Source organism: Lissotriton helveticus, chromosome 10, assembly GCF_964261635.1.
Source record: "Lissotriton helveticus chromosome 10, aLisHel1.1, whole genome shotgun sequence".
Classification (NCBI taxonomy): domain Eukaryota; kingdom Metazoa; phylum Chordata; class Amphibia; order Caudata; family Salamandridae; genus Lissotriton; species Lissotriton helveticus.
In genome coordinates, this window is record NC_136071.1 from 769463894 (window position 1) to 769491222 (window position 27329).

Genomic DNA, 27329 nt, shown 5'->3' on the forward strand with positions numbered 1-27329 from the left:
ATGAGTTTCAGGATAGGTCCAGCCGCACCCAGCAGCGACGTAGCCGCACACGCCGGGGGGGGCTCAAACGGCCCAGCGAAACGAGCCTCCTCCAGGTGAACAACGGGTGCGGCCCCAGGAGCACCCCAGGAGCGCAGGGCGGCCAGGATGTCGGCAAGTGTAGGAACACCTTTACAGTATCCGGCTTCTGTGCCACGTCGTGGACCGCTGCCGCCCATCTCGACCCGGCTGAGATATACAATGTCGGCCGCCATCTTGGAAGCCCGGCGGGGTCGCAGCGATCCTCGACTCCCGACCGGGCCGCAGCAGGGCCAGCGGAATTCAGGTAACCACCAGCAGAGGCACGTCCAGAGCAGGAAGGGGGGCCACCAGAAGAAGGAGGATCGCCGGCCCCCCAATGCCACCGGCCCCGTTCTCCGCGTCCGGGCGGAGGTACTCAAAATGGCCGGACCGGAGAACAAAGGGGGGGACAAGCCACATTTACGGTCGGCCCCGTCAACAGAAGGCAGCGCCTCCACCCCAGGCCGCGGGACCGCCTGATCAGGCCAGAAAGCCGCAACCGGCCTCTCTGCACAACCGCCTCGTCGGCCGAGCTCACTGCGCCATCAAGGGCCGGCCATAGCGTAGCGCCCCGTCCGGGCGCCGCCGAGGAGACTCAGACCAGTCCGCCTCGGAGGCCCCGAAGCGAGCGAAGGCACAGTTCCGGAACCACGGCACCCAGAGACAACCGGAACAGACGGTAAGTGTCTATAAAGCGCCGTATATCCACAGCGGAGCAGTAATCGTCTTCCCGGGGCAGGATAAAAGCAGGATTTATGTTTCGAACAGGATAGTAGACGGAGCCGAGCTAAAGCGCGGCCATCTCGGACGCGAGCTTGGCTCCTCCCCTCGGCATCCATTTTGAACAAAATTACTTTGAGGCCTAGTTACGTCTAAGCCAGGAGAACTCAATTTAACACATCATAACAAGTTTGTTTCAATTACATCAGCTTCACGTCAGCATACACGTCTGATGTGAGTGGAACGTGCCGAATAATGACACACATTTCAATTCAAGCGCACAGAGGCTCCCTCACAGAATATAACAGCACACTCTCACAAGCAAACATACACGTTCGCCTGTAATCGCTCCGGACATTTCTAGTGCTACGAAGCCACACCAGTGGCAGTTGAGCACTATACAAATGCTTAGATAACATAACGCAACTTAACACCGAGGCTGAGATTTCCGCGTGGGGTCATTAGGAGAAGTTCATGAGGTGTTTCCTGCCACGTCATGCTATCCGTGCACACGCTCTGGAGCAGCTTCAAGATGCATGCGGCGCTAGAGCACATAAATGCATGAATGAATAAATATATGGCTCCCGCTTGAAAGGGTCCCGAATCTGCCCCAGAAGCTCAGAGATCCCTCCTGGACCGGGCTCCTCTTCCAGGGGCAGGCCTCGAAGTGTCTCATTTCTGACATCTGCCTGGTGCACGGATAAAGTGAGAAAGCGGACACTTGGTCCTTGTTCAGGGGGGCCGGGAAGCCCCTCGAGGGGGCCCTGTCTACGGCCTACTTCACTGAATGATTAAGCAGATGGTACTTGAGAGCCGTGTGAGGGGCGGGGGGTTGTTGGGAGTAGAGGGCTCTGGCCCTTGTGACAAAATGCCACTTACACGCCATAATGTACTTCGTGTGAAGAGGACGGTGGCCCGCAGGGACCTCTGAACTCGATCCTGCTACAGTCAGTCGGGGGTGTGAAGGGATTGTTAGGGGAGGGGTGAGCGAGAAGTCTGCTGCCTCGATTTATTTATTTTTAAAAAGGGAACATTTGGAAAGAAGGTCCCATTCGACTACCAGGCTGCACAACAGCACGTTAGAGAGAGCAAGGAAGTTGCCCGGCAGGGCACAGATGACGTATCTAGGGAAGAGGGAGGTCTGGGGTGATAAGAGATGTGCGTGGGGTGGAGCAATAAATCAGTTGGACATGAGCCGGTGGATCCATACTATGGTTACAGATGATGAGTATGGAAAGAAATAACGCATGTGAGCAAGAATTAACGGTCACATGATTAGACTAGGCACCTCTACGTGTACGTGACAGAAAGGTGTGTAAGAAATGGAGGTGAACACAGTTAACATAGCTAGGAGGGATTTATATTGAAAGGGTACAGATAAGCAAGGTAGGTGTATGAAAACAGGGTACTGATGGGTGAGCAAGAGAGGCTTGTATGAAGAGTGGGTACAGATAAGAGCGAGCAATGGGCTGGGAAGGGGCTGCAGATGAGTGAACAAGAGGACAACAATGAGGGATGGAGACTGAGTTTGTGGAAAAGGTATGTTTCCTGGAAGAAGGAATGTTTAGTCAGAGGCAGACATTGAGGCCTGGATTTAGTTTAAATTCTTTTGCCTGGTACAAAACACTTACCAGTTTCAGTTAAAAAATATGTGGTAGGAAAAGATTGAGATATGTTCAACACAGTTCGAAGAGAGCAACTTGGATGTTTTTTTTTTGTTTGTGATTACTTTCGCGGCCGCTTTGATGTTCTCAGTGGCTGCGCGGCTCACTGAGAACATCAAAGCGACCGCAAAAGTGATCATGCAGGCTGACAAATGGTGCGCGCGCCCGGCGCACATGCACTGTACCCGTTCCGCCTGCAGCCTTTGGGAGCACTTTCAGAAGTCCCTTACTAAATATCTCACATAGCATTGCTTACGCGATAGCTAGTCGAGACCTAAAAAGAACCCACGGGAGTGAGATGAGAGAAAACGTATGGGGTGGTAAAAGATAGAGGATTCAAGACTAGTAGCACTGGTGACGGGCGGCTAAGAAAAGCTTTGAGAGCCTCCACTTTGTATACAAATTAAGCCCTATAATCATGCACGATGCAGTTATCCTTCCACATAAAGATGGCTCACTGGTCCTGGTTCACTAATAGAATGAGATGTTTGTCTTCATTCCTTTGTATGCCATGGTGCAGAAATTGATTGGCTCTCTGGTATATGCAAGCCACGCGGTAAAAATGAAGTTCAAACTTAAGTTTCTCATGCTCACATCCAGAGATTGGAAGTAAAATTATCTTATCTTTTATTTACAAAACCTAAGTATTGTCTGTCAAGACAGATAGCCCCTCAATTCTAGTCGATGGGAATTAAAAAATATGACATGGAGAAAGGCTGGCCCTCTTGCAACTAAATAGTTTTCCTCAGAATGTCTTTTGGCATATTTATTAACAACCTTTGTCAAAGCCAATAGTTCTTGCGTTGGCTGACAACCTTTCAGCTTCGATGATGCTTTTTTTGTTTAATGTTTTTCTCAAAACTTTATTACAATAAAACTTTTTTGTTTCATCAAGCATTCTTGTCCATTTTTGTTTCATCAAAAAGCACACATAGGACCAGTAGTCTCTGGTGCCGAAAGGGACTACTTTTTCTAAATAAGTGGACATTGTGCTAGAGCAAAATGCCCTCATTCGCAGTAAATGTATCCAGTCACTGAAGCGATTGACCCTGCTATATGCTGGAGTGGGTAGGAGAAATATGTGAACAACACAACAGACCAGTGGATGAAGAGGGCTAGTTGAAAGCCCTTCAAAGTAAATATGTTATATATTTGTAATCTTACTACGATAAAGTCTTCGCTAATGCCAGGCCTACAAATTGAAAATTGGCTTTTTTAATTACCCTAGGGTTTCCATGCTGATTATATCGAATTAAATGACACAAGTGTTTTTACTTCTTTTCCTTTCTCTGACTCAAGTTTTCGAAAGTAAAGCTCGTTTTTAAAATGACTAGTTATACTGAATTGAATCACTGCAATTCTATATAACATTTTTTAACCTATTGATCAAGATTTACTTGAAGAACTAAGCCTTGAACAAAAACATCTGAAGAGTTCACTCCATGTTGCCCATTACTCTTAGGTTCAGTTTCCTTACATATCCAGCCTGTGGGATCTTTATTCCACCTTGTGGTAGGGCTGGAATAGTACATTCAGAGTTTAAAGGCGTATTGAACCAGGATATGATTTATGTCCCTTTTTCAACCACCTGTCCGCTTTATATCCACTGATTTAGTTCCCCTTTTTTTCCTTCAAGCAAATGGATAGAGGATTTGACAATCTCTCCTCCTTGACTGCATTAATGGACAGACCCATTAGTTGTAATTTTCAATGCACTGTCTTTTTTTCTCATCTTCTTTTCCCACTTTTTGCAAAATGTCTTAGATTTGGAATGTTCGAATGTGTACAGACTGCAATTTGTGGTGTCCGCTCTCAGCTGTTGACTAGCACAAAGCCATGTCTGCTACCTGTGGTGTTGGTGTGCAGGGAGCTACTTCCAGATACTTTTTCAAGCATCCACTCTCTTCCTCTGGAAAGAACTCCATTAGTATTTTTCACCTTTGCAGGGAGCCCTTGGGATTGAATTTTGAATCGCTGGAGACCCACCGTTTCTTTGAGGTATTTGCCACTGGCACTGATACCTTGGTCAGCAAAGGCTTGTATTTGGGAAGGGATAGCTGACACGTGAAGTATCTCAAGCCGATTTTCCATTGGGGTGATGAATCCATCTAGGCCATCTTCCAAGATCTTTGATATGAAGGAGAGGGGATCCAGTATTAAAAGGAAAACATGGATACTTATGTACTTAGTTCGTGGAGCAACAGGCAAGCCAAAAAGACTTCGGTCTGGCTCCTGCTCAGTACTTCCTGAAAGTGTTTCTTTTCATGGTACCACCAGACATTTGCATCCCCAGTCTCTCCACAAGAGTCCTATAAATGTGCATGGTCAGCTTATGTCCACAAATGGTAAGGAAAACTGGAACGACCACCCACCCCCCAAAGCACAACTCCTATGAAGAACCATGACATGCTCCACCTCGGCCCACTGTTCCCTGGGATAAAATACTTAAAAATACATCTTGTCCTGCCTGTAGAGAGCACAAGAAGAATACAGATAAGCAATATGCACCAGATCCAATGATTTAGTTGTAGAGTCTTGGGTAGTCATATGTTTTATGACTCTATGCAGGAACAAGAATATACGGAGAAAACCCAGACGAGGGAGACACTAAAGTTATTTATGATATCACTCAGAACCCCAAGGTGAAAAACATCCCCATTATTCACAGGTATGCATATCCTATTTCATGTTAAAGATGGGTTCCAAAACCATCCAGTATTTTGAACAGGCTTTTCCAACTGCTGTATTTTAAACAACGAAATAAATATGAAATGCACAAGGCAGGGTCAAGATTGAGCGTTATGTCCCAAAAGGAAAAACAAACTTTGTTTCTTGCTGCTAAGATGCAGTTGAGCAGATAGCTTGATTTTGAGAATTCTGCTCATGGTACAGGGTGGCTATTGGACCCATATAGAACTGTATGAATACACTGTGCTAGAGGTGATGTACTAATGTTCAGTTTTGAGACTGGAGTTACAAAATAAAGACCTTACAATGCACATATTATTCTAACTCTCCATATGCATATCTAAGGGGTCACCTAGCGAAATAAATAAAAAACCTGTTAAGAATACACAGATGTATACCACTAACACAAATCCACAATATGGATTTCAGAATTGTCCTTGATGTGTGGCTAAGTTTTGAGACTTGTTGCAACATCTTTTGTTAGAATGTCCTTATCGATATGACTTTGTTTTCCATTTCTGTTATTGAACTATTGTTCAGCATTAATTTTTTCTTGACCCATTGCTACTTTTAACTGCAGGACTCGCTGCCATTTGTATATTTGCATTTCCATACTCTTCCTGCATTTAGATTTATGAGTTAGGCATCACTGCCTTTAATGTCTCTAGTTCAAAGCTTAAAATCCTTACAGATGCATTAGCTATGTATTGTACTGCAAGTGCACCGTTGATGCTGATGAAATGTCTTCATTCTTGTTTGCTGGTCCCTCTTGAAATGGCAGAAAATAATGTGGTGCCTAAAAATAAGGGGATTTGTACTTCTGAATAGTAAATTGATTTTTGTATTCTAAACAGTCTTTAACTAGTCATTGCAAAAAGTCTTTAGAACATATCTTAGTAGTTGCAATACTGTTGCCAACAGTTTTATATCAGGTGAAAATATGCTATTTGCTTATGAAATCAACAAAAAGGAATTTCCTTCCACTACAAGCCATTAAATAATCTATACATGATATACAAGATAAAAACAAACCTGGTTTTTTTTGTAAACCTGTTGCAACCATATTTTTTATTCTAAGTCATGGATAGCTTTGATATATGTAATAAACTTGTAGAACACAATATATATATGTATTTCACTTTTACAATGCTCGCTTCCTATGAAGACTTGCTATTTGTGGTTCCAATGTTCTTTAGTTAAAAATGGTGATTTCACTTGTGTGCATTTGTAAAAGCATGTTGTTTCGATTCTTCATGCAGGCACAGAAGGCCTGGGATTTAGCATCACTTCACGAGATGTGCCGGTTGGTGGCTCAGCTCCAATTTATGTGAAAAATATCCTACCGAGAGGGGCTGCTATTCAAGATGGCCGACTTAAGGCGGGAGACAGACTGCTTGAGGTAAATAAATGTGTTGCAAACTTGTCATTTTTATTTTTACAGTCACCCTGTCGTACATACTTATTAAATAAAGTATTGTCAATTCAGTTATAATAGAGTGGAAATCTAAAAGCTAGATACATTTCAGAATTGTTTAGATGAATTGATTCGTATCTATTTGCTCATCAACTGAACCATTGTAGGATAAATAGCTATGAAATTCACTGAAGCGTATTTGCGCGGCAATTAGTTGGTTGTTTATTGTATTGCCCATCATTCAAGATTAGGGCTCCTAGATTTATGGTATTTATATATTTGTCATTTCCGTCTGTATTTATCCATATTAATTGTTTGCTAATTTTACCTGTATTTATCCATATCTATTTTAGATTTTGTGAAAAAATGAAGCTGAAATGTGTATATTTCTGCATTTATTTAACCAGTTCATGTGCACTCGTGCCTGAACGCCTGACAGGTTTCAATGATATATACACACTCTGATGATAGAATATGCACTTGTAAGAAATATGTACATTTTAGTATCAAGGTGATGCAAATCTACTGCTGTTAAGGCTCTTTACTAAAATCCGTATTTTTTTTAATCCCCTTGCCTGTCAATCTACACAGCTATTGGCCTGGCAGTCATGATTGACAGTATTCCGAGTCACTCAAAAACAACCCAATTTCCGTTTTTATCCACATTTACAGACAGGAAAATAAATGCTTTTCTATCTGTATTTATCTGTAAAAATCTGTAAAAACGGAAAACAGGGAGGCTTATTCAAGATATACATAATGATAGTATTGAACTGCTTCACAATCATAACTGTTACAGTGCCTCCCCAATAGGACCATATGCCTCTCCCGTAGGACCCTATTAACCCCATCTGTTTAAAATATGTGATCTAATTTCTTTGTGTTGGGTCATGTTGCATTTGTGCGATATAAAAAAAATCAAAAAACTGTCACTCTAGGTAAGACTTCCTAATAAATTATCTTAAATCCTCTACATTTATTTATAGTGTAAAGGGAGCTACTGGGGTGATAGCCTAGTGGGATAAGTTCATGCAGTTGAGATTTTTGTGTATAGCCCAGTTTGCAGATCTTGTTCCTGACAGAAGATGATTGTCATGCGACATTCTCATTAGAAGGGAAGAGAGCGACACAGAAATTTAGTTTTCTCCATAATCGTTCCCAAGCGCTCTATTTATTGTTCTGTACATCCAGTTCCACCCTCGTCCACCTGTTCTGCTCACTCAGACCACCCATACACATAGCCTTAGTGTGAAGTAAAGCACATTACAGGGACTTGAACATTTCTTGTTTACTATAGTAAATTTTCTTTTATTTCAATTGCGTCACCTGATGTGTGACCCCTTTTTCCTACGTCAAGTGAATTAAATTAGCATTATCCTGATTGTACTAATGTTTTATTAGGTCACCCTGAGGTCTGTGCTTTTCCAAAGAAAATGGGACATTTTGATTAACCGCCTCCAAGCACAGGCGCCTTTATATTTTCTTGACTGACCTCTGGTTTTCTGGAACTACTTTCAAATCTCGGGCAGTGTTTCTTTCACATCTTCACTTGTGTCACAATTTCCTTTGTGTTTTGGAACAGTTTGCTCGCTTGCAATCTTCTTATGTCATAGTGCAGCCTCTAATGCCCATCGCTCTTACGCGGCGTGAGATCTATGGTCCTTCGCTCGCTCTCCTTGGAACATCAATGTCCAGGCTATAACTCTCTCCCCGCATCGCAAGAGTGTGCAGGAAAAGCAAAAGCCTTTTAGGCGTCATGCAAGTTATTAATGGCAGACTGTAAATTCTCTATGATCACCCATTTAAGTAGTTCACATACATTATCCACAGATAGAGATGGCTTTTTTATGGAAACATGCCAATGGAATTGTACATTCCATATTTATAGTCGATAATGATGATTAATCATACCTCGAATATTCATTCTCGTACGTGACTCTTTCGCAGGCTAATATCTTTTATTCTCCCTTTTCTTCCTCATAGCTCACCATCCAGTCTCTTGGATTCAGGGGCTTCTATTTTGTGGCTGCATTTGAAACCTTTTTCCGGCAGATTTGCAGTTGAACAAGAGCGAATTGTTTTCTTCATATGCTAGATGAAATAGTTTCACAGCCTCTGCAGCAGGTGTCTTTGACTTAAGTGAAACATATTTCTGCAGTGTCTTTGACTAAACTGAAATATCACTAAGGCTTCCAGTTTTCCGTTTTTGCTGATTTTTACAGATAAATACAGACAGAAAACAATCCATTTCCTGTCTATTTATTTTTAAAAGTGGAAAAATACAGAAAATTGTGCTTCTTGTAAGTGACTCTCTTTGTTATCCTCATGAATTCCTGACTAACTGCTAGGCAGATGGACACCATGGAGATTTAAAAACTGGATGAGATTCCCTTATATACGGGCATATGTTAGCATATATTTTTATAGAATGCTAATATTAAATTCCCGGTTCAGTGTTTTGTTATATTTAGCTGCTTCATTTGCTAAAACGCAACAGGCATCACAGTTTGTGTGCATGTGTATCAGTTAAATAAATGTGGAAATATACCATTTTATGACTCCATTTATTCTCAAAACAGAAAATAAATATGGATAAATACCAATAAAAAGGCCCAAAAATAAATATGGATAAATACAAACGGAAATGTAAAACAAATTAGTACCATAAAGCAGGGAGCATTAAACATAAAGAGTTTAATAATGTAAACTTTCACTTGTGAAAATCCATTAATTAGAGCAATCTCCCACATGTTCTTTGTCAACCCAAAATGGAATCCCTTTATCGCCTGCTCTGCAACCTCAGAGACTAATTCTGAATTCCTCATAATCAAAGGAGGCATCAACGATGCTGTACATTATGACCTCGGTTCTGTCAGTCTCCAATTACTAACTTTTGAGGTAGTTTTACACTGCCATCCTAGCCGTGAGCAATTTAGTGGAAAATGTTCAAGAGTCTTCTAGGTTCTGCAGGGATGAGTGGCCCTCAAGAGTCCTCAGTCATACAGGGTACGAGTGTAATGTGCGGCCCATCATTAGTTGGTTAGATGCTCCTTGAATAGATTCTTCGAATTTTTGCAGACCGTCAAATTAGATGTATGAGAGGATGCTTTCCCGTAATCTGTGCTAGTAGATGCAAAAGGGTAGTTTGTTGTGATTTTTCTTGTTCATGCAAGGAGGCTAATCTCCAAACCAACGCTGGAAAACCCTCTTTATGTATAGTTATGGTCAAACGTGTTGTCATGCTCCCCTACAGAAGTGATACAAAAGGGGATGATGGACGGAGCGTTTGAGCAAATCAAACACTCACCCCCAGTCAACTGATCTGGGTTTAATCCATCACCATTCTTTAGCCCACTCAGCCACCCCAGTTCAGACATGGCCGTATGCAAATCCGTCTGACCCTGTGCCTCATGGGAACAGTCCAGCCCGAACTGCCAAGCCATGTCTTCCCTGGACCGGAAACAAGCATCCTGGGACCGGTTTCGGATTCATAATCCTCATCAGGCAGGCTATCTTGAATCCAGTGGCCAAGTGAGCAAGGGACTCACGTCTGAGCATACCCTGCCACACTTAGGGCGAACAAAGCGATACAAAAGGGGATGATAGATGGAGCGTTTGAGCAAATCAAACACTCACCCCCAGTCAACTGATCTGGGTTTAATCCATCACCATTCTTTAGCCCACTCAGCCACCCCAGTTCAGACATGGCCGTATGCAAATCAGTCTGACCCTGTGCCTCATGGGAACAGTCCAGCCCGAACTGCCAAGCCATGTCTTCCCTGGTCTGGAAACAAGCATCCTGGGACCGGTTTCGGATTCATAATCCTCATCAGCCAGGCTATCTTGAATCCAGTGGCCAAGTGAGCAAGGGACTCACGTCTGAGCATACCCTGCCACACTTAGGGCGAACAAAGCGATACAAAAGGGGATGATGGACGGAGCGTTTGAGCAAATCAAACACTCACCTCCAGTCAACTGATCTGGGTATAATCCATCACCATTCTTTAGCCCACTCAGCCACCCCAGTTCAGACATGGCCGTATGCAAATGTACCGCTTTGGCCGCCATAAGTGTGGCAGGGTATGCTCAGACGTGAGTCCCTTGCTCACTTTGCCACTGGATTCAAGCAAGCCGGGCTGAATACGGCTGGAATGCCAGAAACCGGTCCTCGGAAGCTTGTTTCCGGTCCAGGGAAGGCATGGCTTGGCAGTTCGGGCTGGACTGTTCCCATGAGGCACAGGGTCAGACTGATTTGCATATAGCCATGTCTGAACTGGGGTGGCAGAGTGGGCTAAAGAACGGTGATGGATCAAACCCAGATCTTTTGACTGGGTGTGAGTGTTTGATTGGTTCCGATGCTCCGTCCATCACCACCCCCTTTTGTACCCCTACAGAAGTGACATTGCATTGTCAGCAGAGCAGTCAGTCAGAAAGCAGTCTTGTACTACTCAAAGTTAGCTCAAGCTGATTTGTTTTTTATATATAGTTTTATTGATCGTGGAGTTATTCTGTTTGCATAATTTCTTATATGATATGCACTACTTTACAATCTTGGAGAGGAAAAGGAATCTCATCACATTCAGTGCTTTTACCTTGTTGGAGGTTTGCATACCCTACATAATTCAACCTTATTTGTCTTTTGTTTCTCCTTAGTTTCGTCATGTATATGTAGTATATATGCACTCTAGCAAGGTTAATGGTCAGAAGTTCTAAATATCTTGCAAGAGGTGATGGGGTGTGACCTTCACTGGGGTTGCATTGGAAATGTAGGTCACCATTCTTCGTCCAAAGTCCTCAGACTCTGAGATGTGCCTGGTCTTAGGGACACTGACTTACCAAATAGCCAGAATTTTTCTGCAAGATCTTTTTAATCTGTTGGTCTCTCACACTGATACCCATTTAGTCACCGTGGCTCAGTCCTTAAGTTACTCTTATCTAATGGGCTGTGATTTAGACTCCTCCTAGACCCTGGGAGCTCTATACCTCTATGGCCTTTGTCTCACTGACCACTGTACCATTAGGGCTGTGATTGTAATACTGTAGGGCCTGACGCTAGCTCCATGTTTCAGGGTACAGTGTTTCCAGTCATGGGCTTTAATTTTTTTGTAAATTTTTTTTTTATTGAGAATATACTGGTACAACTACAAGATCCAATACATACATAATTCACTATCATATGGTAGTGCAATCTACTCAAGAGGTAAGAAACAAAGGAAAAAAGAAAACAACAAAGAGAAAAGAAACTTAAACTTTTTAGGATATTGTACGATATACAAAAAAAATAATAAAAATTATATGGTAGTTAATTGTATGATCTGCCAATCTGAAAAGGCCAGATTGTACCTTCCTACATATCATATTTACAATAATAAGCTTCAGTTTGGAGATTAATTTAGGCTTATAAATTAGTTCAAATCTGTCCGTCCCTCCACTTTTTTAGCGAGGCCCACATCGTTAAACCCATCTCGCGTACCTTTCGTTCCTTACCCTCATACAGGGAGGATTCAATATTGTGTATGCCAAGTAGTCTCGTCAGCCATACTAGCATTGATGGTGGGCAATGCGTCCTTCCAGCCCGCAGATATAAGAATCCTTAAAACAGAAATGCATAAGAACACAAAATCTTCCACCTCTTTCCGTAGCTTCAGCCTACTATCACAACCCAGTATCATTAGTGTGGAGGATATTACCACTTGCTGAGCTAGTAGATGTTCCCAAAATATCTCGATTTCTCTGAAGACTGGCTTGATCTTTTTGCAATCGTGAAACATGTGCAACAGGTCAGCTGGTCCTTGCATGCACCTAGGACATTTATTGTCCTCCCTTTTGCCCCACTTAAACAGTTTATCAGGTGTGTAGTATAGATTAAAAAGCGTTTTATAGTGTTGAGCCCTTAAATTGGAGGACCGGAGTATTTTTTTGTCTAGGTGCAATGCCTTGTCTAGATCCACATCCGGGTTATCCAATTTCTGCGCCCAAGAGGCTTCCCATTTCTCAATATCATCTTGTAGCTCATTCATCAAAATCCCATAAATTATTCTAATCCTACTACCTCCCCTTAATAGAAAATCCAAGAGACTACTTATGACCCCCAGTAAGATGCGGGGTCTCACATCCTTTACTGTCTGGGATACCTGTAGATATTTGAACCTCTGATTGTCCGCTATGCCAAATTTCTGTTGGATTCTCTCAAAACTGAGAACCGCGTCACCCTGCATAATGTCTCCTATAGTTCTAATACCTGATTGTTCCCATTGTCTCCACATACCGTCCCTACTGATTTGTGGGAAAGTCCCAGATTGCCACAATGGTGACAAATGATTAATTTTAGCAATTACACACACCTTTTGTATCGATTTCCAGACCTCCCATGCACTACATATAACCTTATATCTAATTTTCCTGTAGTATCGCCGCTCTGTTTTCCTCAGTAATAGCCCATACATTTCCCTACCTAACAATAATTCATATATTGACGGTGGGCTTTGGTTCTTTAAGGGTATGTCGGCCCCTTCAGTAGATGATTGGAACAATATCGCCATCTGGGAGATCAAGCATGCCCAATGATAAATGTCTGAGATTAGGAATTCCGAGCCCACCCTGTTCCTGAGGTAATGACATAATTTTCATAACCCTTCTATTCTTGCCATATTGCCACAAAAAAATCATAAATATTGTTTCCATTGATTTCAACATGACTTCCTCGATAAAAAACGGTATTGCTCAGAGGATATACAGGATTTTTGGGAACATCATAATTTTTAAGACATTTGCTCTACCTATAAGGGACAGGTGTAATACACCATCCTTTTAAGATCAGCAGCAATTGTTTTTAACAGTGGTGCAAGATTGTCTCCTGTAATTGACTCAATAGCTGTATTTATTGTAACCCCAATATACACTGCAGACTTGACATATCTAGCATCTGGCTTGACTATATTGTTGGTACAAATTATCTGGGTTTTGCCCTCATTCAATCGGTATCCTGACTTTCCGCACAACCCCCCCGTGATCGCGACAATTGCCCGCATTGCCGACACTGGTTCAGGGGTGATTACCGCTAGATCGTCCGCATAGGCCAGGAGTTTCATGTCAAACGCATTAGTGGTTATCGGCTTGATATCCCTGCATGCCAATAACTTTCAAATCAGTGGGTTTATGTACAGTGCAAAAAGTATGGGTGAGCAGGGAGACCCCTGGCGTGTCCCTCTTGTGATGGTTATCTTCTCCGAACTCTCACCCATTAGCTGTGCCCTGGCCGTTGGATTGCTATACATAGCTTTAAGAGCCTTTACTATCTTTGGTCCGAACCCGCTCCGGGCCAGCACTCCCCAGAGATATTCCCATCTTACACGATCGAACGCCTTTTCGTCATCGAGGAGGATCATAGCCATCCGTCCCCCCGTGGCAGCATGGAAATCAAACAGAGTGATGGCCCGCCTTATGTGGTCAGTTGTACCGCGACCTGGAATGAATCCATGCTGCCAAGGGGAGACAAGATCGCCCACGACCCTCCCCAGTCTCTTGGCCAAGATCTTAGCATAGACCTTCGTGTCCGCATTTATCAAAGATATCGGCCTGTAGGACCCCGGATTTTCCTTGGGTTTACCCTTTTTGTGGAATACGACGATGTTAGTCTCTTTCCACGTATCCGGGATACGACCAGTATACATTATTCCATTAAATAGGTCTAAGAGTATTGGGGCTAATTCATTTGAAAGATTTTTATATATCTCCAGGGGTATGCTGTTTGGCCCTACTGCCTTACAATTAGCCAGTTCTTGTAATGCCTCACAAACCTCCTTCATGGACACATCGCGCTCTAAGAGTTCTTTATCAACTTCATTGAGTTCCGGGCCTCTTTCTTCCTCTACTCCACCAGATCCCTCTGACACCCCCTCTTCCTGATAGAGCTTCTGATAAAATTTTTTAAATACTTTCAAGATGTCTGATGGTTCCCCATATTCGCACCCATTCTCCTGTATGCTGACTATTATGTTTTTATTGGCTCGTTGTCTGATTTGTAGTGTTAAATCTCTCCCTCCTTGCTCTCCTGTTTCATACAGATTGCACCTATTGGCGCGATATTCACTAGCAGCCTTTTTTGCCATACTTTTATTGATCTCTGCCTTAATAGACATGATTTTCTGTTTACTCCCTTTTCCATCCCTTCCGGACAAGATATCGGTCCCATGCTCCTTCTCAGCAGCTGCCAAGAGCCCCAGTATCCTATCATTCTTGAACGTTTCCTGTTTCCTCATATGGGCAACATAGCTCACTGTTTCCCCTCTCAGTGCGGCCTTAAAGGCGTCCCAGACATAATTTCTCGATGTGCTGTATCGGTTCAGATAAAAAAATGCCACCGTCCAGTCCCTTATATGCTCCATGTACCTATTATCCCCTAACAGCTTTCTATCAAAAGTCCATTTAGATTGCTTAGTCGTCGTCAATCGTCAATCCCCTATCATAGCCCAATATGAGAGGGCTATGGTCAGAGATCACTTTAGGTAGTTTACTTATACTGACTTTCCTCATCTCAGGCAGGGATATTAGAAAATAGTCCAGTTTTGTGTACCTTTGAAAGGGACATGAAAAATAAGTGAACCCTGAGTTATTAGGCTTCTTATTTCCCCATACGTCTCCTAACCCATGTGAACTAATCAGGGAACTCAGCGCTTTAAACACCCTGGGTTTTCGGCCTGTATATGGAGCTTTACTGACAAGATCGGCCGAGATGTTTAGATCCCCACAAATGACCATGGGACTAGGCCAGTTGGTTAATTCACTCTCTAGTGTATTAAAGACCTCGGGATCTTCCTGGTTGGAGCCATAGATCCCGCAGATAGTGATCCCACATGAGAGTTCTGCTAGCGCCCATCTACCAAATGAGTCAGCCTTTTCCCGTTTAATACCCCCTAATGAGGTTTTGCCAAGGATTGCTACACCTCTAATTGTCGATGTCTGGGAGGAACAGTCCAGGATCTCAAACCCCTTAATATTCAGCCAATGTCTTTTCCCCCATGGTAGATGGGTCTCCTGTAGACCTAAGATATCTAGCCTCATTGTCCTTACAAACTGTGTCAACGTTTGCCTTTTATTTCAGTTGTTTAACCCCCCGATATTAAGGGTACATATATTAAGTTTGGCCATTATTCATTCTGTTTTTAACAGTTTGATTATACATTATCATCGTTGTGTATGCAAACTTAAAGCATCTCGAGTTGAAAGAAATAATCAGGACATAGTACCATATATTCTCCTTTTTTAATGACTTCCCCCCCCCTACCCTGCCCCTTTCCCCTCCCACCCTCTCGCCCCCCTCCCCCACCTCTCAGCACCCCCTGAGAGCGCTCAGACCTCAGTCTGTGCATGTGATGGATAGAGCGGTGGTAAACTGGATCATATTATAGCACGTAACATTAACCCTACCGGAACCCATAAATCATTCAGTTGAATAGAGTACACTAAGAATTAAGTAACCACCATGAAGACTTCACCCCACCATTTTGCCAGCTTATCTTAGAGCTAAACTACAACTAAACCTAAGATGCTTCTGACAAAGAGGGAAAGAAAAAATTTGATAAAGCAACCCTCATAGAGTCCCCAGGAAGTCTTTGGCTTTAATTTCCGAAGGGAAGTATCGGGTCCGGCCATCATGTATCACTTTTAACTGTGCTGGATTGATAAGATACACCTGAGCTCTCTTCTCCAAAAAAGGACTAATCAGTTGCCTTAGCCTCCATCGCCTTTCCACCGTTGCATGGCAATAGTCAGGGCGTACGAAAAAAGAAATCTCCCCGCTTGATCTTTTGGACTCAGGTCTGGCCTTCTCTGCAATAGTCTGATGCAGTAAAAAATTACCTAAAAAGATCAAGATAGCCCGGGGCTTTCCATCCCCCCTTCCAGTGTCACGAATTTTGAATGGAGTGCGATGCGCTCTTTGAGCCTCAACAGCCCAATTCCACCCAGACATCTCAGGGAAGGCAGACTTAAACAACTCAATAATGAAAGTCCTAGCATCTGAACCTTCTGTCCCTTCCTGGATACCTAGGACTCTGAGATTGTTCCTCCTCTGCCTGTCCTCGAGCTTCCATTGGATGTCGCTGATTTGGGTGCTATGAGCTTCTGCTTGCTGAAAGGCATTGTTGAAACAATCCTTTCTTCCAGGTTAGTCACTCTTTCGCTAGTATGGGAACAGGCTTTAGAAAGCTTCCTCACCACCCCCTGCATTTTTCTCATAGCTGCCTGTGCCTTCCTGCTGTCCTGGCGTGTCTCCTCCCTATGGGAGAGGATAGCCTGATGTATAACATCCAACGTGGCTGTGGATGTAGAGGTAGGAGCATCTGATGGAATCTTACCAGCAAGAGGTGTACCTGCAGAATAATCCCATTTTAGGCTCTTTTTATTGCCTTTTCCTGTGTTTACCAGAGGGTCTAGTTTCTTAGTAGTACTTGGGGGGTCTGTATCGCTCCCTTCCGGGTCTGAATCCAGTTCACTATTCCCTGGGGATGAGCTCAAGTCATCAAATCATTCTGCCCCTTCAGAAACTGACAAAAAGCAATCACTAGGATCATTTTCTTTATCTGGATCTGGATCTGTGTTAGTTCCTTGAAGAAAGATCAGCCCTGCCGTTATTAACCTGATCTTTTCCTCCGCCAGCTTATGAGGTGTCTTTATTTCTGTAATTGCCAACACATCTGGGGCTGCCATGTCCTTAGTAATTGTTGTAATTGTAGCAATCGTGGGAACACTTCCACCCCCCTGCTACATTATTTCCACCCGGGATAGCTCCCCCTGGGGTTTCTCCTGGATCACCATTATCTCTTGACACAGGGAGCACCACTTCGCATGCTTCAGGTTTGTTTTTCAATATACTGCCACTAGCTAGCTCTTTCCCTTCTTGTGGGGAATCCAATTCAGCTAGCGGTCCCGATCCTGAGGCCTGTTTACTATTATCTATAAGGAGGGCTGTACTGTCTGCCTTGCAGTGGCTGCTCTCTCGTTACAGGCAGACTTAGACTGGCCAGATTGGTCTCTCCCCCGCCTGACCAAGTCCACTACAGTCTGTTCGTTCGTCCGATTTTTCAACGTGGCCTCCCCTTGCCTTTTCTCACCGGATTGGAGAGTGATGACTGACACGCCTCTGCGCTGGCCTCTGCTGACCTCCGCTCGGCTGTGACTTCTACCCGCAGTTTGCGCGTTGCAGCAGCCGCTGCCGCCGCCTTTGATCCGGCATTTGTAACTTGCTTTGGAGCCATTCCCGAGCCTGCCAAGGATGTCAGTAGGTAGGTGAGTCAATCCCTGACTGCCCGCTCCGCTATCCTTGATCAGACAGCCCACAGCCTGTACTGCAGTCCTCGCCTCGACTACATACGGGTTTGGCACTTTCCTTCTTCTTCGTTTTTCCCCTTGCCGTTTTTTTTTTGTTATCTTAGAAAAAAAAGCCGGATCTGTTGCTGTGATTATCCGCGTTATCCCGATGTTATCAACTTGACAGAACATCCATCATAGATCCGTCATAATCACCGTGGGTCCGGGATACAAGAGAGACAAGACCCAGTCTGACCAGCGCTCCTTACGACCTTACTGCTTGGTCGCCATCTTGCCCCTCCATATCATTTCTGCCTTTTTCAGTCATGGGCTTTCATTTGGCAAACTGACAGTTTTTTTTAGAGATGTATTGATGGATTCCTTCAGTCAAACCAACTTGACTGATGAACATTATAATAGTGATTTGTAACAGAAAACCCAATACCTGGAATAGTGTACTGACAAGATGGAGCTAGGTTGCAGTAGCAATGTCTTGCATGTTCTAGACACTGAACAAAGGTGAGCCTTACTCTTAGAGTGTCCTGTGTCTAGAAGGGGAAAAGTATGAGGAGAAATAGGATGTGGAGGGGGAAAAGCCACCACGGTGGCCTAGAAGCCACCTCAGTGGTCCTTGTGGCGGCTGGTTGTAGTGCAAAGAATGGTGCTCCTGTGCTGTACTTCTTTTCTGGGCATATGCATGCATTTTGAAAAGGTAGCCTTCTGTTTTCAAAGGCTTCAAATTGGAGATTGCTCAAGACTACCCCAATATGTTACTGTTCGTGCGGATTAGAAACCCTCGGCAAACTTCAATAAAACTTTGCTTTTCCAAGGACCCCGTGTCTCTATAATGTGCGCCAACAATGTGACCGTTTTACTGCCAGGCTTTTAAATACCTGTGTGACATTGAGTGATTAATGGCGAATCAGGTTCATGAGCTCATTTGGCTTGAAAGGGAAAGAGGCCATGGATCATTCAAACCTTTCAGTGATTGAAGGTGCATGCTGCTGCCACAGAGGCTGGTTCTTCTACAGTGTTATCAGACTAGTGTGTAAGATCCACTGTTTGCATTATTCTGCCTCCTCAAGCGTTGCACCATGTTGTTCTGTGACAAAGAAGAGCTATGACAATTAGCTTCCGCAATTGTTAATGATGTAGTAAGGTGGGTCTCAAGAGCCTTGCATCATTTTGAATTTTCGCGTGCAAGTCTTAATGTTCCCATTGCAATTCTGAATATTCCATGGTTAAATTAGAGGGGGAAGAATCTGTGTTCAGAGCTTAAACCCTTCATCAGGAGTAAAGAAGTCCGAGATGTTTACTGAGAGGAATGTCGAGTCTTTACCACACTGTCCGAATAGATCTTAACAGTTTTCAGTGTATGTTCCCTGGATTAAAAGGAAAACTGTTTAAAACAGTAAGAAGTGAGTTTTGGGTCCGATTCACTAAGGTGTTTCTATAAACATATCTTTAAGGCAACAAATCACTCCTTTTACACCTTTCAGTAATTCACAAAATTACTACTTCCAGTTCCTCTGCCATGTGTGTTGAGAAATCCACAGTAGTACATCCTGCTCGAGGGGTCTTAAAGGGTTTTACAAGGTGTCTTTGGCTTTATAGAATTGCAAACACCCACAAAGATGTACATTTGTGGGCATTCATACACTGAAATCTGTTACTATCTCGCCCTGGAAAAAAGTCAAAGATTTGCCCAAAATGAGAGCTGGAGTAACTCCCTTCCAGGAAGGAGAGGGGAATATTCACCATCAGATTTTCTAGAGGGGCTAGGAAAGGGCTTTCACCACGGTGTGGAGGGAGGAAATTGTTCTGTTAATTAGGTTGCCCCTCTACTGTGTGGAGTAAGTAGCATTATAATGTCACATGGCATTTGCAGTCATACTCCTGCAAACCTACGCTTTGTTTGGCATTCCAGGTATACCTGTTTTGTGACTTATGAAATTGAGCACAAAAGTACATATAGTAGGAAGTCGTAGAACTACACCTGTGCTTTTATAATTATGTATGTGAACCAGACCCTTTATAGCTATCACAAGTTTTATGAATAGTTATTGGTAGAATTTGGCTTCAATTTAGGACTGTGAGATGCTATTACTGACTATATGTGTTTGAAGATAATAAGGTGTTAGTGACAATTCTGTAAGGCAATTTTAGTTCCAAAAATCTATTAACAGTTGGACAAAGTTCACATGCTTCATTACAGGCCCCCTGTATCTTTTAAGGAAAATAATGAGTTTTCACAGCTTGGATGGCCTGCTGATAGCCTCCTGCGCACTAATATCCATCGACCAATAATTTAGATGCCCTCCATCAACAGTAAAAACTGGTGCGTTGAAAATTACATAATGTGTATCTTATTTATTTGTGTAGCTGGAATGTGCTTGGGCTAGTGTCCTTCCAGAGCTGAGATTAAGCCTCGCTGACGACCTGGGCCGCGAGCAGCAATAAGGTGGCCTAATTACAATTAGAACAGGCTTTGTTCATTCTGTGCCAACACGGCATTCCTGGAAAAAAGAAGCATTGATGTATAACTAGGGCACTGTGTAAAGAGTCTTGCAATATCTGCAGTGCTCCCCTCAGTAGTTAATTATTTGTAAAAATAAAAAGTGCTGGGGCTCTAGTCAGTAGGCAGCTTGCACCAGCCCATTTCTCCTGTTAGTGCCCCCTAAAGCAGAACCAACTACTAACCTTGAAAGTGGGGAGAGGATGTGGCATAATGGCCAGAGCTACTGACTTGGGAGCTAGGGAACCAGGTTCGAGTTTCTACATCGGCTCAACATACCCCAATTCTGGGCAAATCACTTAATCTCCCCATGCCTACCATAAATGAATGTGCACGTGTCCTTAACTGGTGCTCATGAGAAGCGCCGGTATTGATGATTAAGTGCCGGTGCTGAGCACTGAAAACTACCGGCTCAAATTAAACACTGGTCCTCCTTCTCTTGGATTGTAAAATACACAGCAGTGTGAAGAATTATTCATATGTAAGAGAAACTTCGCACTATATCAAAGCCCTAATCTCCACTTTATTGGAACTGTAAGGAAAAATGAAATTTTCAGTCTGGTGCTCACTTGTAGCTAGCAGAAGGGGTGTATTTGTCAGTAGCTTAACGAGAGTGTCTTGGGTCCTAGTGCCAGGCAGGAGATGGGCTTCCTGGCTGCTCTTTGAATTGTAAAATACAGCAATATTCAGGGTTCAGTGGGCATCTAGGACAGATGTCGCTTAAACTGCAGCACTTCTGGAATCTATACCCCTGTTATTTACAGGCCCCACCTGCAATACAGTGCATTTGGCTAGCTGGCTGATGCTGGTGACACAGTAAAGCAGCTGTTTCATCTTGACACTTAGCCATGCATACCGTAGTGATCAAAATTCAATTTTGCACTGCCTCAAAGTGGAGATCTGATCTTCTAGCTCAAGCTAGGAGAACCGTATTTTGTGTTGATGGTTCAGAACTAACAACGGACTACCATTAATACCAGTTTTATTGGGAACCATGTGACTGCGGTCTTTTTAATTTTGAAATGAAAAAGGCCGAGGGGCAACCCTCTTTGGCATATCCTAAAATATTCAGAGTTTACAGAAAAGTTAGCCAGTCATTGCATCTGATATTAACATTTTAATGTTGTGCCCAGTGTTGACATTTCTTCACCAGGTTTCCCTTATGAAGCCAGTGAGGATTCATTCATCTGTTTAAGATTGTGAACTGAATCTCCAAAAGGAGTCTGATACATTTATGGTGCGGCTTTATGGTTTACATCTCTATATTCAATCCTACCAAGAAGTACATTGGTATATTGACATAAGATGTGTCACTTGGCTGTAAAGGATGCTGTAGCTTTAGTCTTAAGGAAAGATGTCCAATTTAGATCATTGTAGGTGGGTATATTAGCAACCTTGCCTGCTTTCATGCTGACCTCAGTCCCGGGATGGTGAAAGAGAGGAGCTCATACTCCTTATTCATAAAATCCTTGCTCTGCGAATGTTAAAATGGTGCTACCTGTCTGGTTTTGAAGGACTTTGCATGAGCAAGAAAGTCATGGGTCTGTCAAAAAACAAGCAATGAAAGATTGAAAAGGGAAACTTGTCAATAATGCTGGATGGGAAGTGCCTCTTAGTGAGATGAAATGGGAGAAAGGGAGAGACTGTTCTGATAATTGACTGCAGTGACTGAAATGTGCAACTACTTAATTTCTTGGCCCGTTTGTACTGTGGCTTCTTTATAACAGAGATTTGTGTCTTAGGTTAATGGAGTAGATCTAACAGGCAAAACACAAGAGGAAGTTGTGTCTCTGCTGAGAAGTACAAAGATGGGCGGGACAGTGACTCTACTGATCTTCCGTCAAGAAGAAACATTCCATCCTCGGGAGCCGGTATGTAAACTTGAAATTATAACTATGTTTTGATACTGTTAGGATAACTTGGCCGAATGCCTGTAGGGAATGCCACTAACCATTGTCAGTACTATTCCTCATTTGCCTTACTCCCCCAGGAATGTCCTAGCCCTCTGCATTACACTAGATATGTACAACAATCTCTTGAGTGTGTTTCCATAAATATATTTTGTAGTTGTGATTGATGGCAGAATCTTAATCGAGCAAAACGTTTTTAATGGTCATCTATAGATATATTGAAATCGGTTGAACATTAATACTACAAGACCTTGCAATTGCTATAAAAAACAAGCATTTGCAATGCAATAGGTCTCACATTTACGCAAGTTTAAGCTATGGTCTTGTAAATCACAATGCCTTTTATTTATTTAAAAAAAAAAAAAAAAAATAAGGCATTATCATTTACAATGGCAATAGCTCAAACTAACGTAATTGCAAGACCTGTTGCATTGCAAATGCTTTTTTTTTACAGAATCAACATGCCACATTTCCGCCCATTCAAACCGCCATTAAACACAGCAAACTTTATAGTTGGTGCTGAATGTAGCACAACATACAGAGCTACTGACTTTGGGACTGGAGACCACTATCCGAGTCTCGGTGTCATCGCTCCGCTCCTTGATGTAACAAATTAAATACGAATTCAAATTAAACAACGTCCCAACATAAAAGGAAATTAAATAATGCCGTATTTGTAAATAGTTGCACTTGCTGAAGCTGAGACACTCAGGTAAACAAAAGCTGTTAATGAATGCCGTGTCACGAGGAAGCTTTATGATGGGATGGCCAAGGAAAGGATGGGCTGCATTCTTAGATGGGAGGAGGGGCCATCGCGATGCGAAGGAGCATGAGGAGTTGAGATAGACGCCTGCTGGGACGACCAAAAAAAAACAATTTGTGAAATCGTCATGGGCAGGAACAGAGAGAAAACGGAGAGACAAAAACCAATGAAATGCCACCATTTCAGAATGCCACAGGTACCAGCCAATATCAATTTATGAATGTGCCACAAACAAACTAACAGGTGTTGCGCTCTCTAGGCTCGACCTCAAAAAACTGTATGCAATTGATAAAGGTCTGAATAACAAACTAATATCTTACTTAGTCGCTATATTAAAGGTTTTGCACACAGTTAATGAATTAATGAGTTTACAAACGATAATTAGGTAGCTACAATATAACACTAAAGGTTAAACATCGTCCTGCTCCAAGTGAATGTATTTTATTACTTTGCAGTTGCATCTCAAACCTGCACCCCACAGTAGCTCCAAATCCAACCATCCTATTGTTAGTGTGGATGTTCGCATAGTCCCCTCTGCACCATTAATAAGCAGCCCACTTTTATCCTTTTGATGACTTTTGGGCAGGGGCGGCTCCTCCGTTTGAGCAGAGGAGCATTGCCCCACTTAAAAATCCCCCCAAGACTCCAGAGATGAAAAATAAAATGGTAATTAATTACCATTTTATTTTTCATCCCCGATCCTGGGTGGTGCCGCTGCTAAGTGACAACAGCAGGGAGGAGGGTGGGCTGGTATTGCACTGTTAACAGTGCGCATGTCTTTTTGGCCAGCTGTCTTGCGAAGGTCAGCCACACATGCCCACTTTAAACCTCTCTTACCCAGCTGTCTTAAGACAGCTAGGTTGGAGCAAGCCAAAGCCTCAAGAGCGCTGTGGTGTGCTGAGTAAGGCCACTCCCAGCAATTCTATCGCAGCTCTCATACTCGTAAGAGCAGTGCCAGGACTGGTCAAGGAAGTTCCAGCATCCGGTTCCTGTGTCGTGAAAGATGTCTGGCGCAAGGACGTCGCTGAGTTCGTTAAGTTTTATTTTGTTTTTTAAAATATTATTTTGCACACACCCATGCGTGCATATGGCTGCCACACCCCCCTCCCCGTAGATGTCAGCCGCCACTGCTTTTGGGGTGTTTTAATAAGATTTATATGAAACATAAGTTGTACCCTGTATGCCTTGTTGATGTATTTATGGGTGTTGGCTATGTGCTACACATGTCAAGGAAAGTGTCCCTGCAATATTGCACAGGTTTGGTGCAAAGATTTTGAAAGTATTTTGGTACAGGAGTGGTCAGACACGCCAACAGTAAAGGGGGTTATTCATTGGTATGGTTTAATAATCCCTCCTAAAAATATGCCACAGCTAGACTTCTCTCCTATCCTGATAGTCTCCCATAAATAATTTCAGTTGACCAAAACGTGTCAGTGTTATGAACCTCTATTATTAGGGTCACCTGTAACAGGACGTTTTTAAACGCCTAATTAGAGTTGTAGGTTTCCTAACATTTGTATTGATTTTACAATTAAATAGGTGCATAATCGAAAATAAAATCAGTTTTTTGACAATTGTAAAAAGTGACAAAGCCATATATTCAATAATAATGTTTTGTTGTACTAATAAATTAACAATATTTTGAAACAAATAGAACCCGGAGTATATAGTGAGGTTACGCCATTATCCGTATTCTATTTTGACGTGACAGCAAAGGGGTGTAGCTACCATCGTGCAGCAGGTGCAGTGACATTGATACCTGGAGGAACACATTGATCCCTTGTAATGCTGTACCCCAAGAGGAGTCAAATGGTCATTTTCCTTGTTTGCACCGTGGCCCATGGCATCCTTGCTAAGCTCCTGCTGATAATGATGGGAGATAATTGACACTATAAAATGGGTCACAGACATTAAATCAGTTTACTAGTAAATAATATAAAACAGATAATTAGCTAGAAACACTAATGTAAATCGACTATTATACTTTTACGTGTATATCACTTTATTGTTTGAAGGAACTGTTAGCTTTTACACCATTAATTATGGTAGATACAATATGTTTATTAGACCAGAATACAAGTTGTGTACTCGGTTATTATACAGTGTCTTACTCTCACATCTTCTTTCTGAGTTTTTACAAACACTAACAGTGCCATACTATCCGCATGGAATGGGAATCGCAGTGGTGCCCTTTACTATAAGCCCATTGATAGTTATATCAGACTTTCTAGTCCACAATTTAGGTGTATGGTAAGTCATCACTGACTATTTTGATAGTGTGATCATTACCACACAGCAAAAAGTCATGACCCATCTGAGTAAATACTTATTAAAGCACAGACACCAAGGCAGTAGATGTACCAAAAACAATAGATTGCAAAGCTCGTGAAATATGTTAACATTACACTGAAGGCTTGCTCTGGTTTCCTGGTCCATATTTCTTTTAAACCTTAGTGTGATTATCTGAAGGATCTCAATTGACTGGTATGGAGGTGCCAAGATATATTAAGCAAATGCTGTATTTGGAAATTGTTAATTTTCAGTGAACAAACAATGACTTTCCTTCTATTCTGAAAAAGGCTCTGCACACCCAGAGCGGTGAGGCAGATTGGGCAGGTCTGTAATGTGGTGCATTACTGAGCTCAGGCATGCTTTTCCTGTTAAAGGGTGCCTGCCCTTTCCCCGGCGAGTGGCTGAAGCGATATGCCTTCTCTATTGTGTGAGAAATGAATACGAGTGGCAAAGGCCGAGGGAAAACCCTATTAAGATAGCAGTCCAATAATTAAGTTTTCAGAGGTGCACAAATGCCTTTATTGTGTCTCCATTAATACGGGCAAGAATAGAAAAGGGACATGTGGTAGAATGCTGGTTTTGATGGACAGGTAGGACACCGAGGCCAGTTTTACTGTGAAAAAAAATTAGCTGCTTATTACAAAGGGGGTAGAAAGACCCTATTGTGCAAAAATACTCCTGTGTATTGTGCTGCTGGAAAGAGAATGGCTGCCCCAGAACATGACTCAATGACGTTAGAGCAGTATTAGTTATAATACTGGTGAGTGGTAGACACCTAACAGTGGATATCAGCGTGGAGCCAGCTTCTCGAAATGTTTTTTTTTCTCAAAATAAAGTGTTGACCAAATGTGGGGCAAACTCCTTAATATTGCTTGTTAATTATAGCGCCACTTGCACATTGGCTATTATTGTACAAAGCCCAGTGATTACTATTAAAACTGTGTACCGACAATGTAAGACTGATTGCGGGTTAGAAGACAAAAATGTATTTTATACCTAGTTTTCAACAGAATTATGCTTCAATATGTCTGCATAATCTAACCCTATAGGAACCCCTCCAAACAGGGTATGTGGCACACACCTTACCTAGAACTTGAGACAGCTTGCTTTTTTAAAATATTATTCTTCAGACAAATAACAAGCAGGCTCTTTCTTCTGATAACCCCACAATGGGGCAAATGTGGGTGGTCATGGTGAACATAGAGGTTTTTGGAGACCGCAGAAGAGTATCCCTTACAAACATTACTGTAACCTCTCCAATTAGCTAAAGAACCAGCTTTTAAAACATGCTTAGTTCCTCCAAAACAATTTCCAAACAAACAGCAAATCATGTGCCATAAACTTTCATCACAATCTGTATCAACACACACAAAGCAACACAGCCCTTTCCATTTGGTCTCTTTAGCATTTTTCCCAATGTTGGGGCCCAAATAATCAATTAACATGTCAGTGCAGGTATGTGTACTTGTTGACCACTGTCCACAACCTGGTGATAAAGTGGACAGTAGGCAGAATTTCAAGAGTCACCAGTTCCATTTTTATACTTAAAAAGGCCATCTTCTTTCTTCCTTTGACTAGTGAACTCAGGAATGTAGTGAGAATTATGCCTTCGTCTCTTGACCCCTTCAGGAGAACATATATGTAGCGGAAATGCCCCTCTGTATCATCATTTGTTGAAATACAGTATATGTAGACTTCACACACACACAGTGTTTCTGTTTGACTCCTAAAGTGTGCTGTCTCTACCTATTGTGATCTGACATTCTTATGTACCCCAGACAGTGTTGACATGAGAGCATCTGCGTTCTTTTTGTCACATCTAAGACCTCCATCACATATGTTTTTTTCAACTTTAAGAATTCTATATTCAGTTGATATTTCTTTGTTAGTATGACTTTGTTTCCTGTTGTGTGTCTGGGCTCATATAGGTTCTGCCTGCCTGTTTGCTTCCTTTTTGCTCCCATGTCAATTTGGCATCATTGGATTGCAGGGT

General features: G+C 42.6%; 1 protein-coding gene across 7 annotated transcripts in view; it reads left to right on the plus strand.

Annotated features, from left to right (window-relative positions):
* PARD3 (par-3 family cell polarity regulator) overlaps nucleotides 1-27329 on the plus strand; it is a 1362300-nt gene that overhangs the window by 623603 nt on the left and 711368 nt on the right. For all 7 annotated transcript variants that reach the window (XM_078663327.1, XM_078663329.1, XM_078663332.1 and 4 more), the window contains exons 10-11: nucleotides 6392-6531; nucleotides 22114-22242. In XM_078663327.1, coding sequence (XP_078519453.1) covers nucleotides 6392-6531; nucleotides 22114-22242 — 269 coding nt within the window. The remainder of the gene's footprint in view (nucleotides 1-6391; nucleotides 6532-22113; nucleotides 22243-27329) is intronic.